This window comes from Seriola lalandi, unplaced genomic scaffold, assembly GCF_002814215.2.
Source record: "Seriola lalandi dorsalis isolate HSWRI2012SDOR001 ecotype SW California unplaced genomic scaffold, Sedor1 jcf7180002054919, whole genome shotgun sequence".
NCBI lineage: Eukaryota > Metazoa > Chordata > Actinopteri > Carangiformes > Carangidae > Seriola > Seriola lalandi.
This window is the reverse complement of record NW_019525471.1, coordinates 175,790-189,113: the sequence shown is the minus strand read 5'-3', so window position 1 is coordinate 189,113 and position 13,324 is coordinate 175,790. Positions and strand designations below refer to the sequence as shown.

The 13,324-nt window shown below is 38.1% G+C and overlaps 1 protein-coding gene across 2 annotated transcripts in view; it reads left to right on the top strand.

Moving 5' to 3' along the window:
• The window catches only part of LOC111673493 (protein Dok-7), a 42,677-nt gene extending 29,574 nt beyond the window's left edge, over nucleotides 1-13,103 (top strand). For both annotated transcript variants that reach the window (XM_023431256.2, XM_087169880.1), the window contains 3 exons: nucleotides 1,876-1,945; nucleotides 7,059-7,238; nucleotides 11,260-13,103. In XM_023431256.2, the coding sequence (XP_023287024.1) occupies nucleotides 1,876-1,945; nucleotides 7,059-7,238; nucleotides 11,260-11,396 (387 nt within the window). In that variant the 3' untranslated portion in view covers nucleotides 11,397-13,103. The remainder of the gene's footprint in view (nucleotides 1-1,875; nucleotides 1,946-7,058; nucleotides 7,239-11,259) is intronic.
• The last annotated feature ends 221 nt before the right edge of the window (nucleotides 13,104-13,324 follow it).

The following is a 13,324-nucleotide window of genomic DNA, read 5'->3' as shown; positions in this document are numbered from 1 at the left end:
TTATGACCTTTTATGCCTTAATATATTATGTTTTTTTGACATTTTATGCCATACTATACTATGACGTTTTTTGCCAGTTTTATGCCTTACTTTACTATCTTGTTTAATCCCTTACCATACTATGACATTTTTATGACCTTTTATGCCTTACTATACCATGTCATTTTTTGGCATTTTTATGCTCTACTATACTATGTTGTTTAATGCTTTGCCATGCTATGACATTTTTATGCCACATTATACTATGACGTTTATTGACTATTTATGCCTTATTATACTATCACGTTTTTTGGCATTTTTATGCCTTACTTTACTATGTCGTTTAATTCCTTATCATACTATGACATTTTTATGACGTTTTGTGCTTTAATATATTATGATGTTTTTTTGACATTTTATGCCATACTATACTATGACGTTTTTTCAATTTTATGCCTTACTTTACTGTCATTTAATTCCTTATCATACTATGATGTTTTTATGACCTTTTATGCCTTAATATATTATGATGTTTTTTTGACATTTTATGCCATACTATACTATGACGTTTTTTGACATTTTTATGCTTTAATATACTATGACACTTTTTGACATTTTTATGCTCTACTTTACTATGTCATTTAATTCCTTATCATACTATGATGTTTTTTTTTACATTTTATGCCATATCATACTTTGACGTTTTTTGGTATTTTTATGCCTTACTTTACTATGTCGTTTAATTCCTTATCATACTATGATGTTTTTATGACCTTTTATGCCTTAATATATTATGACGTTTTTTGACATTTTTATGCCTTACTTTACTACGTCGTTTAATTCCTTACCATACTATGACATTTTTATGACGTTTTATACGATGACGTTTGTTCACATTTTTATGCCTTACTATACTATGACGTTTACTAGACTATTTATGCCTTATTATACTATCACGTTTTTTGGCATTTTTATGATTTACTATATACTATGACATTTTTCACATTGTTATGCCTAATTTTACTATGACGTTTTCTGTCATTTTCATGTCTTATTATAATCACAGGTTTTGTGCCTTATCATACTATGATGTTTTAATGCCTTTCTGTACCATGACGTTTACTCATTATACCGTGATATTTTCTGACTTTTATATTATACTATGATCTTTATTCACATTATTATGCCTTATTATACCATGATTTTTTTTGCCCTATTATATTGTGATGCTTTTTTGCCTTACTATACTGTGACATTTTTCTGCCTTACTATAGTTTGACGTCTTTTGACATTTTCATGTGTAATTATTATACGACGTTTTGTGCCCTAGTATTCTATGACGTTTTCATACATTTTTATGCCTTACTATACCATGACGGTTTATTCCCTATAATAATAATAATGAAGTTAAATCACATTTTTAGACTATGACGTTTTTTGACATTTTTATGTCTTATTATACTATATTGTTTTTTTGACTTGCTGTTATATGTCGTTTTCATGACTTACCTCTTGAAGTTACTGCTGCCAGGGGCAGTTTCACCAGTCATTAGAGATATCCATTTTTATTTATTCAGCTCTTTATCTCCGATTTTGATGATGGTCCCCTCATGGAAATCCCTCTTTGTGTCTCTCAGTGAGACAGAAAGCAACATATTTTCACACCACAAAAGCTGTGCTTTCATTGGCCCTCTGGAATCAGATATTACTAATTTGAAAGGCATGGCTATCCTTCCACAATGATGAGGCTTTGCAGACAGTGTTTCCATAAATACTCCTGACATGTCCACTGAGTTGTTGAGTCCTCGTCACACTTCTTATGTAATAAACTTATGTGGTGGGTACAGTCACTCACTACATTATAATCACAATGTTCACTGTGTGTGTGTCTTGCAGGCAGAAGAAAAAAGCAAGTATGAGTTAATGGGCAGCTGTGGTCAGCAGAGGTTCCTTCAAGAGACTGAAGGTGAGTTAGACTGACATTATGACATTAACCAACAGAATTAGGTTCTTTTTTGGTTTAGTCTTAAAAACAAATTATGCAGATTGCCGTCTCTATCTGACAAATGGATTATAGTTTTTCACAATGGACCATTTCTTTTTTTTGTCAGTGCTCTGAACATTTTCAGCTGTGCATTACTCAGGCTTCCCACAATAACCAGGACCCACTTACAGAAAGTGATTTAAATTGATGACTCATACACCTGAATCAACATCGCTACAAACACATCACCTGTTACTTGCCGTGTATGAATTGAAATGAACAAATAAATGAAATGAGGCTCATTCAGAGTCGGAAATGGCAGGCCAGCGCGAGGCATAGCCGCCATGAACTGACACGTTCACCACACACATTATGTTTACTTGACTTTTTCCATGGTAATGGGCTGTGACATTGACAGTAAGATGTTTGCAGGAAGTGGCTGCCTCTACATAGTACCTGCAGTGCTGCATAGATTTTTTCCTCATGTCCAGGACAGTAGAAAATTAGTAGTTTTACTGTAATGTGAACAGAGCCGAGCTGCAGTTTAATGTATTGTTGTTACATTTGAAATGTACAACAAACGTCTGTTTTTTCTGTGAAATAGATGCTTGGCATTTTTTCAAAATCCCAGATTGTTTGACCACACTTGCTGCTGTTTTGAGGTTTTTTTCCTCAAAGACTATTTCTAGATATGAATCAAAAACACAAGCTGGGGTTAAGTAGAGGTGACAGCAGGAATGACTTCAATTTCTGTGATTGTCAGATGAATCCCAAACACATACAGGTATGAGTCACATGTAATTTGGGTTGCAGTCAATGTCATTTAGAATAAAGGACTCGGTTCAGCAACCTCTCCTTTTCATTGCATAGCGTTCATTTCTTCATCTGCATTTTATGTAACCCCATAAACTCAAGTTACATAAGAGCCAATTGTGTCAAGAGGAAACACAGACGCATAACCAAACAGAGAGCGCAGTGATGCGTGATGGGATACCTGCCCTGATGTGAGGTGAGAGGACAGTTGTCAGGGGACATTTGGCCACTTAAGCATCCCACACCCAGAAACATGCCCTCAGTCTAATGCACACCTGCTCTACAAAGTCTCAGCAGCTGTCACAATGTGGCACCAAACCCATCAGTCATGTTCATGTAGCTACACACACAGCTCATCTCCCATGTCATCTTTCCCATCATCCTGCCTCAGTAGGCAGTTAATGGACGTGGACGTGCAGGATGGCCAAGTCCACTGGCTCAGGCTTGATGGCACCTGGAACATAATTTTGTTAGTATTTTAAACCTCATATTAAAACAACTTTGGCTCCTGATTTCATAAACCAGTGCGGTCCGCAGCTAAGATTGATTACGTTATAACTTATTTTGGTGCCATATTCACACAGGTTTTCAGGCTCTTTTAAGGCAATGGTTCTTCAACTCACATCAAGGACCCCCCCATCTAATAAGATTTTTGCTTTTAGAAGTGTTTGAAACCCATGACCAAAATAGTCATACATTCTCTCATTGTGTTTTTTTATGGATGGAGTTTATAGTGAAAATAAAAATTCCCCTTTTTGCTGGGAACCTCCAGGAAGTCCCTCGGGGTCCCGGAAGTCACTTTGAGAACAACTGTTCGGGAGTGGCACTTTTAGCTTTGGGTAGTACTAGTCTTCAAGCCCCAATACACTGTTCAGTGATGGCAATTTTTCAGGTGCATTGCATGTGACTCTGTACAAGATGATGTTGATTATGTTAGACAGTCCAGTGTACATTTTGAGGTGTGGCAGACTGTGCAGTGAATCGTAGTGCTATATTCTGTCCAGAACAAGAATAAAAATGCAAGCAGAGACAAGTTATGAATGAACTTGCACAACCCATTTGTTTTTGGCTGTTCTTGTGTCTCAGATACATGGGCCAGATGTGGCCATCAAACAGACCGGCGGGGTCTGGCACCAAGTAGTTCCTAGAGCACCTCCTCTTTTTGCATTCTTCATACGGGATGGAAATAAAGTAACGTTGGTTCAGCACGTCGATCAATGGTCCATAGGTGTAAAGCAGAATGACCCAAAATGGTATTGTCCTGTCTATTATTTTAATAATTTCATGCCTTATCCTAATTGGTTGATTTGTAGATCCGGGTCGTAGTGGTGAGAATTTGATCATGAATAAATTCAGTGAGGTCAGTGGAGGTCACTGATCTACAAGCACCATGTTGCTCTCACACAGCTTTTGTAGAAGCTTTTAAGGCATTAGCTTCAAATGAAGTGCTTCTCAGATTGTTGCAGATGTCACAACTGGGGATGGACTGCACCTGATGCAGTGTTTGACCTGGTGCTTTCTCTTTTTATTCGTCGCACAACTACTTCTGTCACTTTTTGCTGGTACGTCATAAATGGCTTTGAAGATTGTATGTTCAATTACCCCCATTTGCTTTTCGCTCTCCCTTAGAGGTTGACCATTTGGCAAAGTTATAAATACTTCTGCTTTTAAAAGTGTAGGGGATGACATTTTGTGCAAACCAGGTTATTTCAAGCATGTCGTGACCTTAAGTCTCAGGAGAATGTATCAGTCTTGTTTTGGTGTACTCAGAATTGCTGATCTATACATCATTGTTACTGGGGTGTAAAAATCATTTTATCTTGGGAATTTGTGGTTGCAATGTGGATAACACAAGAGACCCGGGTTCAGTCCCTGGCCGTGTTTCCTCTTGTTTGATCGGAACAAATTTGCAGAAGGAAGCCAGTGAGGGATTATTACTTTTGTCTTTACAGTAGTGACTCCTGCTCGGACGATGGGATCTTGGAATAAATAGTTTAGTTCTGGTGAAGTCCTTGTAGGCAGTTGTGACTGCTGAGAAAGTATATTTATGTCAAACAACTTTTGGCATTTGGTAATACCACTTCTATGTTTATATAACCTTTTTTTTATGTAGTCTTAACTGAAGTGAAAATATGACGTATAAATTTGGACATAAATGTGTTGTAGAAGCGATACGTTCAGTCAGACATGTTTTCACCTTCATATCACAGCTTAATGTCTACCTGCTACAATAACGTGTGAAAGATTGAAAACCAGCTAGAACATGTCTCTTACCCTGAAGACACAGCTGTCATTAGACCAATGTTTCCCTCAAAAAGCAGTTGACATTGTTGAGTTCGGGTCACTAAGCTCAGCCAGGTTTTTGCCTCTAACACGTCCCCTGGAGGCTTCGCAAAGTGTATTATTGAAAAGTCCCCCCAGCCTTAGAGCTGTGGGCAAACCCACTGTTGTAATGGCAGCCATTATAAAACACCATACTTCAGCCAGGGCTGCTCTGGTGTCTAATGGCTTCTCACTGATTGTATGTATGTCCCCTGGGGTTCGTGCTTCTCAGCTGTGGGTAATGGCCACTGCTGCTGCCATTTAGGAAGAGATGATAGCAGGTGAAATCTTTCTTGTTGGATAATACCCAGCACTGCATCTACGTGAAAGTGTAATTACAACACAGCTGTAACTATACAGATACATGACCATCTTTGCTGTGAAGGTAGAAACTGTAATAATGTATTTTATGGATTATGTCCTGCTTTTCATAAGTCACAGGGGAGAACAGAAGTATTCAGGTTATAAGAATTTCCTGGACTGTAATGTCCTGTTACTGAAGGTTGTATCTGTATTTGCTGGTGCTGTAGATACAGGTATTGGATGATACATGTTAGAGCTAAAACACACGTGCACATATTTTATGCGGTTGCTCAGATACTGTATCAACAAAATATCGAGCTAAACAGCATTCATGCAGCCAGCAATGAACTCCACTCTGTGCCTCTTTATCCTGGGTGGCTTTTAGGTTTATGACAGGTAAAGCCGACACAGGCTTCCTGTTGTCAGTGGAAACCATTTATCAAGCACAATAAATTACATCGATAACGCACTTTAGGCAACACTGTGGCTGTAATTTGTGTGTTTGACAGGAAAAGCTATAGGTTCATGTCACATTTCTTGTTAGTTTTACTTGGCACTTTTTTCTGCTGACTACACTGTTTGATCAATTGCATAGATTTTCGAAGTATTCTTACCCAGAGTATAATACTGTCTGTTTAGCATTAGTTAAGAACTATAGTCAGGTTGCCTGCTTTTCAGTACATTCTTTTTAAACAGAAACATTTGTCAATACATATGATTTTGAATAGTTTTAAATATTACAGTAAGAAATGTTAGGCTGCAGACTTTTTTTTTTTTTAAGCAGGATGTTTACTGAAGATATTAAACATTACATTTCAGTCAAAACTCTCCACAATGATTTAAAGGAAGTGGATATCTGATATGGAGCTCTGCACACAGTTTGCAGCAGCGTGATGGACTTGACAAAATAGCTTGATGGTTTAATTAAAAGGGCAATAAGTTAGGGTTTTACTTCCCCATAGCACAAAATGACTATAATGTATCTCAGGGGCCTATGAGCTAATTATGCATTATTAGCCTCTGGGGGAAAACGGCGATTCAGTGGGATACACTGTGTTCCAGTGTTGCTGCTGATGCCTTATCTGCTGAATATTGTCACTTCATTGCAGATGTCTGTATTTGAATGACTAATTAACACATGAGCCTCAAGAGTTGCTCAGCCTAGAGGGGAAATCAGCTAGCTTTTGATTAAGGTTATAATGACAAAGTGTTAAAAATAAAACCAGTCTTATCCTTTAATTCTTCATCATTATTATCTTTTAATTCAGGTCATAATGACAAAAACAAATCCTGTTTGAAATAAGTGTTAAAGAAATGCCAACCTTTACTCTTTATTTTTTCAATATTAGCAAATCCCAGAAAGCCACGATGTTGCATTAATGCGGTACATTTTTATTGCAATGAACACAGTCAGATTAGAAAAACAGACAATGAAATACTGAAAAAATAATCCAAATGCAACCAAACATCTCATTCAGTGGTTTTTGGATGACAGTGGAGATATTTGGCTGGAGATACAGTGTACGTTATCAGGCTGAGGCTACACAGACAAATCCTGTCAGTGGGATAAATTACTTGTTGGTTTTGTTGATAAAAATAAGACCTTACAAATGTCCACCTGAGCTAAATTAACACAGTTTTGCTCTTGTATTGACAGGGGCAGTGTTTGTTTTCCCCCCTGAGGCAGCACCTCCTGACAGGCCTTGCAGCGAAGGGGTGACATACGTGAATATTCCTGTTAGTCCCACATCCAAGAAGCAGCTCAACTACATGGAGCTGGAGCTGCAGGAGCCAGGGCCTGGCCCCCGAGGGACTGTCACACATCTACCAGCTCAGAGTAAGGATCCATCTGAAATGACCTCTGATCTCCAAACAGTTTGTGTCTAAAGCATCAACAATTCGCTCTAGATGACACAGCAGCCATGTTGAACAGTCAGGGTGGCAAACTGCACCTGTGGAGAAAAATACACTGTTACTTTTGTATAACAGGATACTTCAAAGACTCAAACTCAAGAGTACGAACAGGTAAATTAGTTGATAATTGGGTGAGGCCATAGTCTGTGGTGACTGCATTATGTTTAGTTACTTAGAGTTAAACATATGAAACTATTTCTTCCACTAAAGTATCTATTTAGAGGTGCATCTCAATAAATTAGAATATCATGGAAAAGTTCATTTATTTCAGTGATTCAATTCAAATGCAACTCATTTCAAGCCTTTATTTCTTTTAATTTTGATGATTATGGCTTGCAGCTAATGAAAACCCAAAATTCAGTATCTCAGAAAATTAGAAATGTTGGCCTACTGAAAAGTATGTTCATGTATATGCACTCAATACTTGGTCGGGCTCCTTTTGCATGAATTGTGGCGTGATACTGCTGAGGTGTTATGGAAGCCCAGGTTTCTTTGATAGCAGCCTTCAGCTCGTCTGCATTGTTGGGTCTGGTGTCTCATCTTCCTCTTGACAATCAAGCACGGCGATACCATGGTCATTAAACCAGGTATTGGTACTTTTGGCAGTGTGGGCAGGTGCCAAGTCCCGCTGGAAAATGAAATCAGCATCTCCATAAAGCTTGTCAGCAGAAGGAAGCATGAAGTGCTCTAAAATTTCCTGGTAGACGGCTACGTTGACTTTGGACTTGAAGCAACTTGGATTCTGTGCCTCTCCAGACTCTGGGACTTTGGACCACTGAGCAACAGTCCAGTCCTTTTTCTCCTTAGCCCAGGTAAGAAGCTTCTGACGTTGTCTCTGGTTCAGGAGTGGCTTGACACGAGGAATGCGACAGTTGTAGCCCATATCCTGGATACGTCTGTGTGTGGTGGCTCTTGATGCACTGACTCCAGCCTCAGTCCACTCCTCGTGAATCCCCCAAATTCTTGAATGGCCTTTGCTTCACAATCCTCTCAAGGCTGCAGTTATCCCTGCTGCTTGTGCACCTTTTTCCTTCCACTCAGCTTTCTATGAATATGTGTGGATACAGCACTCTGAACAGCCAGCTTTTGTGGTTTACCCTCCTTGTGGAGGGTGTCAATGACTGTCAAGTCAGCAGTCTTCCCCATGATTGTGTAACCTGCTGAACCAGACTGAGACACCATTTAAAGGCTCAGGAAACCTTTGCAGGTGCTTTGAGTTAATTAGCTGATTAGACTGTGACACCGTGAGTCTACAATACTGAACTTTTTTCACAATATTCTGAGACACTGAACTTTGGATTTTCATTAGCTGTAAGCCATAATCATCGAAATTAAATGCTTGAAATATTTCACTCTCTGTGTAATGAATCTATATAATATATGAGTTTCACTTTTTTGAAATGCACCTGTATGATCGAATACCTGAAAAACTAATGTCATTCTCATTAGCTTTAGCATGCTAAATTAACACAGAGAGCAAGGTTAGGGTAACATTAGCATTGTTATTGAGGCGTTTTGTATTCTAGTCCTAAAATTCTGTTTGTTCCAACTTATTTTCACCAAACTCTCTTAACTGCACACACTTGTCCTAAATTGCTCGTTTCAAACCAACGGATGCCCCCTGTTCATGAGGAGCTGCACATTTGTTCAATATCATTAGCTGCCTGATCCAATGTAAATCAAGTTACTTAGAGAACGCATTTTAAAACAACAAATGTTTACTGATGTGTTTTACAGAAAGATTAAATGACATTGCAATCAAAAAAAAACAGGAATTATAAAATAAGAGGATCATCATCATATCATGAACACGTAAAATACAAACAACAGATTTAGCAGTCAGTCGTATTAGAGGACCCAAAATAACTAGAAAATGTTAATAGTGCAGTGTGACAAATAAATAGAGAATTGTTTCGGCTACATGAAGTTAGATGCTAAAAAGCGGTTTACATCTGCCAGTAGGTGATGTTACAGTGAAAGGTGTTTCAACAGGGTGATACTGGACAGCGAGTTACATAAAGACCCTGAGGCAGCTGGTGGAGTGAGAAGAGTTTTTTTTCAATAACTACTGAGACGAAATAAGCCAATTAAAATACTAAAATCTACAAAACCTGTCAGTAAATTGGTATGCCATGGTGATAATGAACAGGGTTCAAATTTGCAAATATACTTTTTAATTAAATCACTTTCAGTATCATATTTAAACTGGCCAAAAGAGTGTGTTTTTCTACCTGTGAAGAAAGATGGTCGATCTGCTCATGACTTGTTCGACAGGTCCGGACCACTCGTGAATTTTGTTCCCCCCTAAGAGAAAACAGATTCTCTTAAATCACTCATACATGCCAGTGAAGAACAAATCTGTTAGAGAATTGTGTTTATAATAAGTTCTTGTATGGCAGCTTGTATTTAGGTAACATTTAAAAACTCTGACGTCTAATGTAACACGAAAAGAAAAATATATACAGAATGGTATTGCTTTGGTACTAGTAAAAAAAATAAAAGAAAACAGCTGATACCCAGCCACACAAGGTTGGTTAATATTCAGGAGACATCAATGATAATCTATTATTGTATTTATCCTTGGATAATTCCACCATATTGGCGGCTAACACACAGACAGACAACAGAACCTCATATTGATGCAATTGTTATCAGCATTAGAAAATTCTCATTTGTTTCTAATGGTAGATCAATAATGCAAAGTTTTGGGATTTAAAAGACTATCCACAACCTGAACTGATAATGAAAGTAAAATGACCTCAGCTGTGCCCCTGTGTACACAGCTTTCTTATTTCTGATCTGTGGTCAGATGTAAAAGAGCCAATTTCAGACAAACTAGGACATCAAGTGAGGAGGAGAAGTCGCTCTAGAAACATGATTGCTCTGTAATTCTATTTTACTTTGTCAGTTACAGGAATCGCTCCCAAACGATTGGGCCGATTTCGTCTCATCTCACTAAAAGACAGCTGAGTCCTTGTCATTGGAGACGCGGCAGTGAGCTGTAATTGACAGACAAGTCGACTATTAGCGTCATTGCCCTTGGGAATACGAGGACCGCTCGAGCTCTGACACAAGAGAGGTTAATATCTGATGTCAGCTATAGAGTTTATATCCTGGCAAGCGGGCTCATTAATCTGTCACCTGGGAGCGGGGGGGTGTCCTATCTCGCCACTGAAGGGGGGTCACAGGGCATTCAGATGACAGCTGTGAATTCACTGGCTTTAATGGGATCCTCCTCCAGGGACTATTGATGTGTTGTGAGGAGCGGGGTTTGATTTCCTTGACTTTATGGGACCGTAAAACACATAATTCAAGCAGGAGGCAACAATACCATGAGGTACACGTTAGTGACATTCACTCATGTGCTGCTGTGATTAAACCCTGACGTTTTGCTTATTTGATTTTCACACAGGGATGGGCAACAAATTATGGTAATGCTAGTGACTTGCATATGGAAGACCATGCATGAGGGGAATTTTAAAGGCTTCAGCTGCATCATTTGCATGTTCTTCTGCTTTGTGTAGCGATGCCTGGTTGCATACCTCAAGTCTTTGTTATCCAAAGGAAGTCTCAGAAAACCAGAACAATTTCACATTTGAGAAGCTGAAGCCAGTGAAATAACTAATAATCATGTTCCATCTTGTAGAGACATTGGAGTGTAGTGTCCAGTAAGTCACAGCTAGCAACTAAGAAATTGTAAAACATGATATTTTTGACACAGCCAGGCTAGCAATTTCCCTCTATCTCCAGCCTTTATGCTAAGCTAAAGCTAATGGGCTGCTAGTGGTAGCTTCATATTTAAGTATTTATCTTACCAATATAAGAGTGGTATCCAGCTTCTCTTCTGACTGCAAAAAAAGAAAATAAGAGAAATTATATTAAAACACTGGACTTTTATATGACTTATTTAAAAGGTAAGAGCATCTGTGTTTGTGTCTCGACAGGGAAGAGCTCCACAAAGTACGCCCAGATTGACATCACAGCCACAGAGACCGCCCACAAAGTCGGCACGCAGCACGCCCTGGGTCGGCAGGAGGGCCTGCACACTCTGGAGCTGAGACGAAAGGGGACGCCACATTGACTTCATCATCACTGAACTGTTGATCTCAGCCGGAGGTTTCTGCCCAAAACCGGCCCGCCACATCAAACTGTATGCAAGAATTATTGCTCTGAGGGTTTTTTTTTTTTCAGTCCCGACTGTCCCAACATCCTCTGAGACTCCTTCTCTGTTCTGTTCCATCTTTTAAATGCAGATTTTTTTCTTGCTTCAGCCGGTCTGCATATACCCAAATCCCAGCAAATGTCATCTGCCCAATATCTGTGTTTTTTAGATTCAGACCTGTTAATGTATTCACAGAGCAACAGAAAGACGGAGACTCTTTGGAAATGTTTGGCACAGGATCAGGAGCAACATTTCAATCTTGGTCTCCTTTGTGGACTCGGGCATCTCATTAAATGGCATTATGTCAGCACCGGAGCCTCAGGCAAACTTGGAGGAAGATGTGCCAGTCTTCAGCTGAGTCACCAGCGCCGATTAACCCCCCAGAGCAGAGGCATTTCACAGCTCACTCAGGCCATCCCTAATAATATGCACAATGATGTTTTTGTTCTTGTTTGGGAGAGCAAGGGAGAGTGAGAGAGGGGAGGAAGCTGGAAGATGATGTTTATTCACACTCACTTATTCCTCAGTGGTCAGTAATCATTTATACAGTTACGCAAAAGTCTTTTCAGTATAATCACATTTAGGGAAAACTTTTCATCCAGTCTTACTCAGAACGCTGCACATTTCAGGCTAGTTCACTGTTAAAAGATTTATGTTTATATACCATATGTTAGAGCAGGCAAATTAATGGCTCTGCATAAAACTTCCATATTGCACATGGCGAGTTTTGTTTGCCTTGGTATGACTAATGGATTTTTTTCATGAACAGAATCTCAATGCTGCTATTATGTTTTTTGTGTCATATAAACTGGGATTTACTGTGGAAAATCTCTTCATAAATAATACAAAACAGAGATGATGCTGAACTTTTTTGGATCTTTTACTCAAACAACAGATGTCTCCTAAAACTGATTATCTGGATTTCAAAATTATGTATTTGAAAAGTTTTTTTTTTTTTTAATGAACTCACTGAAGAGGTTAAAATCTCATCCTTTTATTAGTTTTCCTTATTGTGTGTGCACCTAGGCATTTTTACTGAAAGTGCAATTATAAAAACAATTTGGTTTGTGTTATGTAGAGCTGCTCATCTTAGTCAATATATTGTTTTTGTCTCATACTCTTCACTTTATTTTGATATGTCAATACATTTTCTTTCTATGCAGGTGATATGGATCGTATAATGTATGTACAGTAAAGATTTAAGGCAATATTTTTTTTCTTGTAATACTATGTTTCTTGTAAATTATTTATAACATTAAGTACTGCTTTGATGTGTGTGTTGAGGTTTTCTAGCGCTGGATTATATATGGGACTTTTTCCACCATGTACAGTTTGTTTTCATTCAACACTATGATGAGGCATTTTAATGTTGACAAGGCAGTTAGCACTGATCACGTTATCACAATGTGATGTTTTGAACTTTTCGGCTATGGAGTCTATAATCATTTTTAATTATAACCGATGTATTTTAAAAAGCTATTACATATTGATTGTATTGCACATTTAAAGTTCAAAGTAAAAACAGTAATACAAATATTTAAATTTGCCAATAAATAACTTTCTTATTTTGCTTTTGAATTATGAACCCATAATTGAAAAGTATCAAAATAAATTTAAGATTTAAAATTGTTATTCCATTTACTTATTTGTCTGTCTGATTTTAGACACCCTCTGATGGCAATATTAGACATCTACATGTGTTGACCAGCAATATTTATAAATAAAAAACAATATTTACTCTATAATTTTGGTGGTATGGAAGAGATTTGGTTATTTTTGACATTTTACTGCTGCTCGCCAAAGACTTTAGATGCTAGAGTTAGTTATATTAACATTAGCTGATTGCA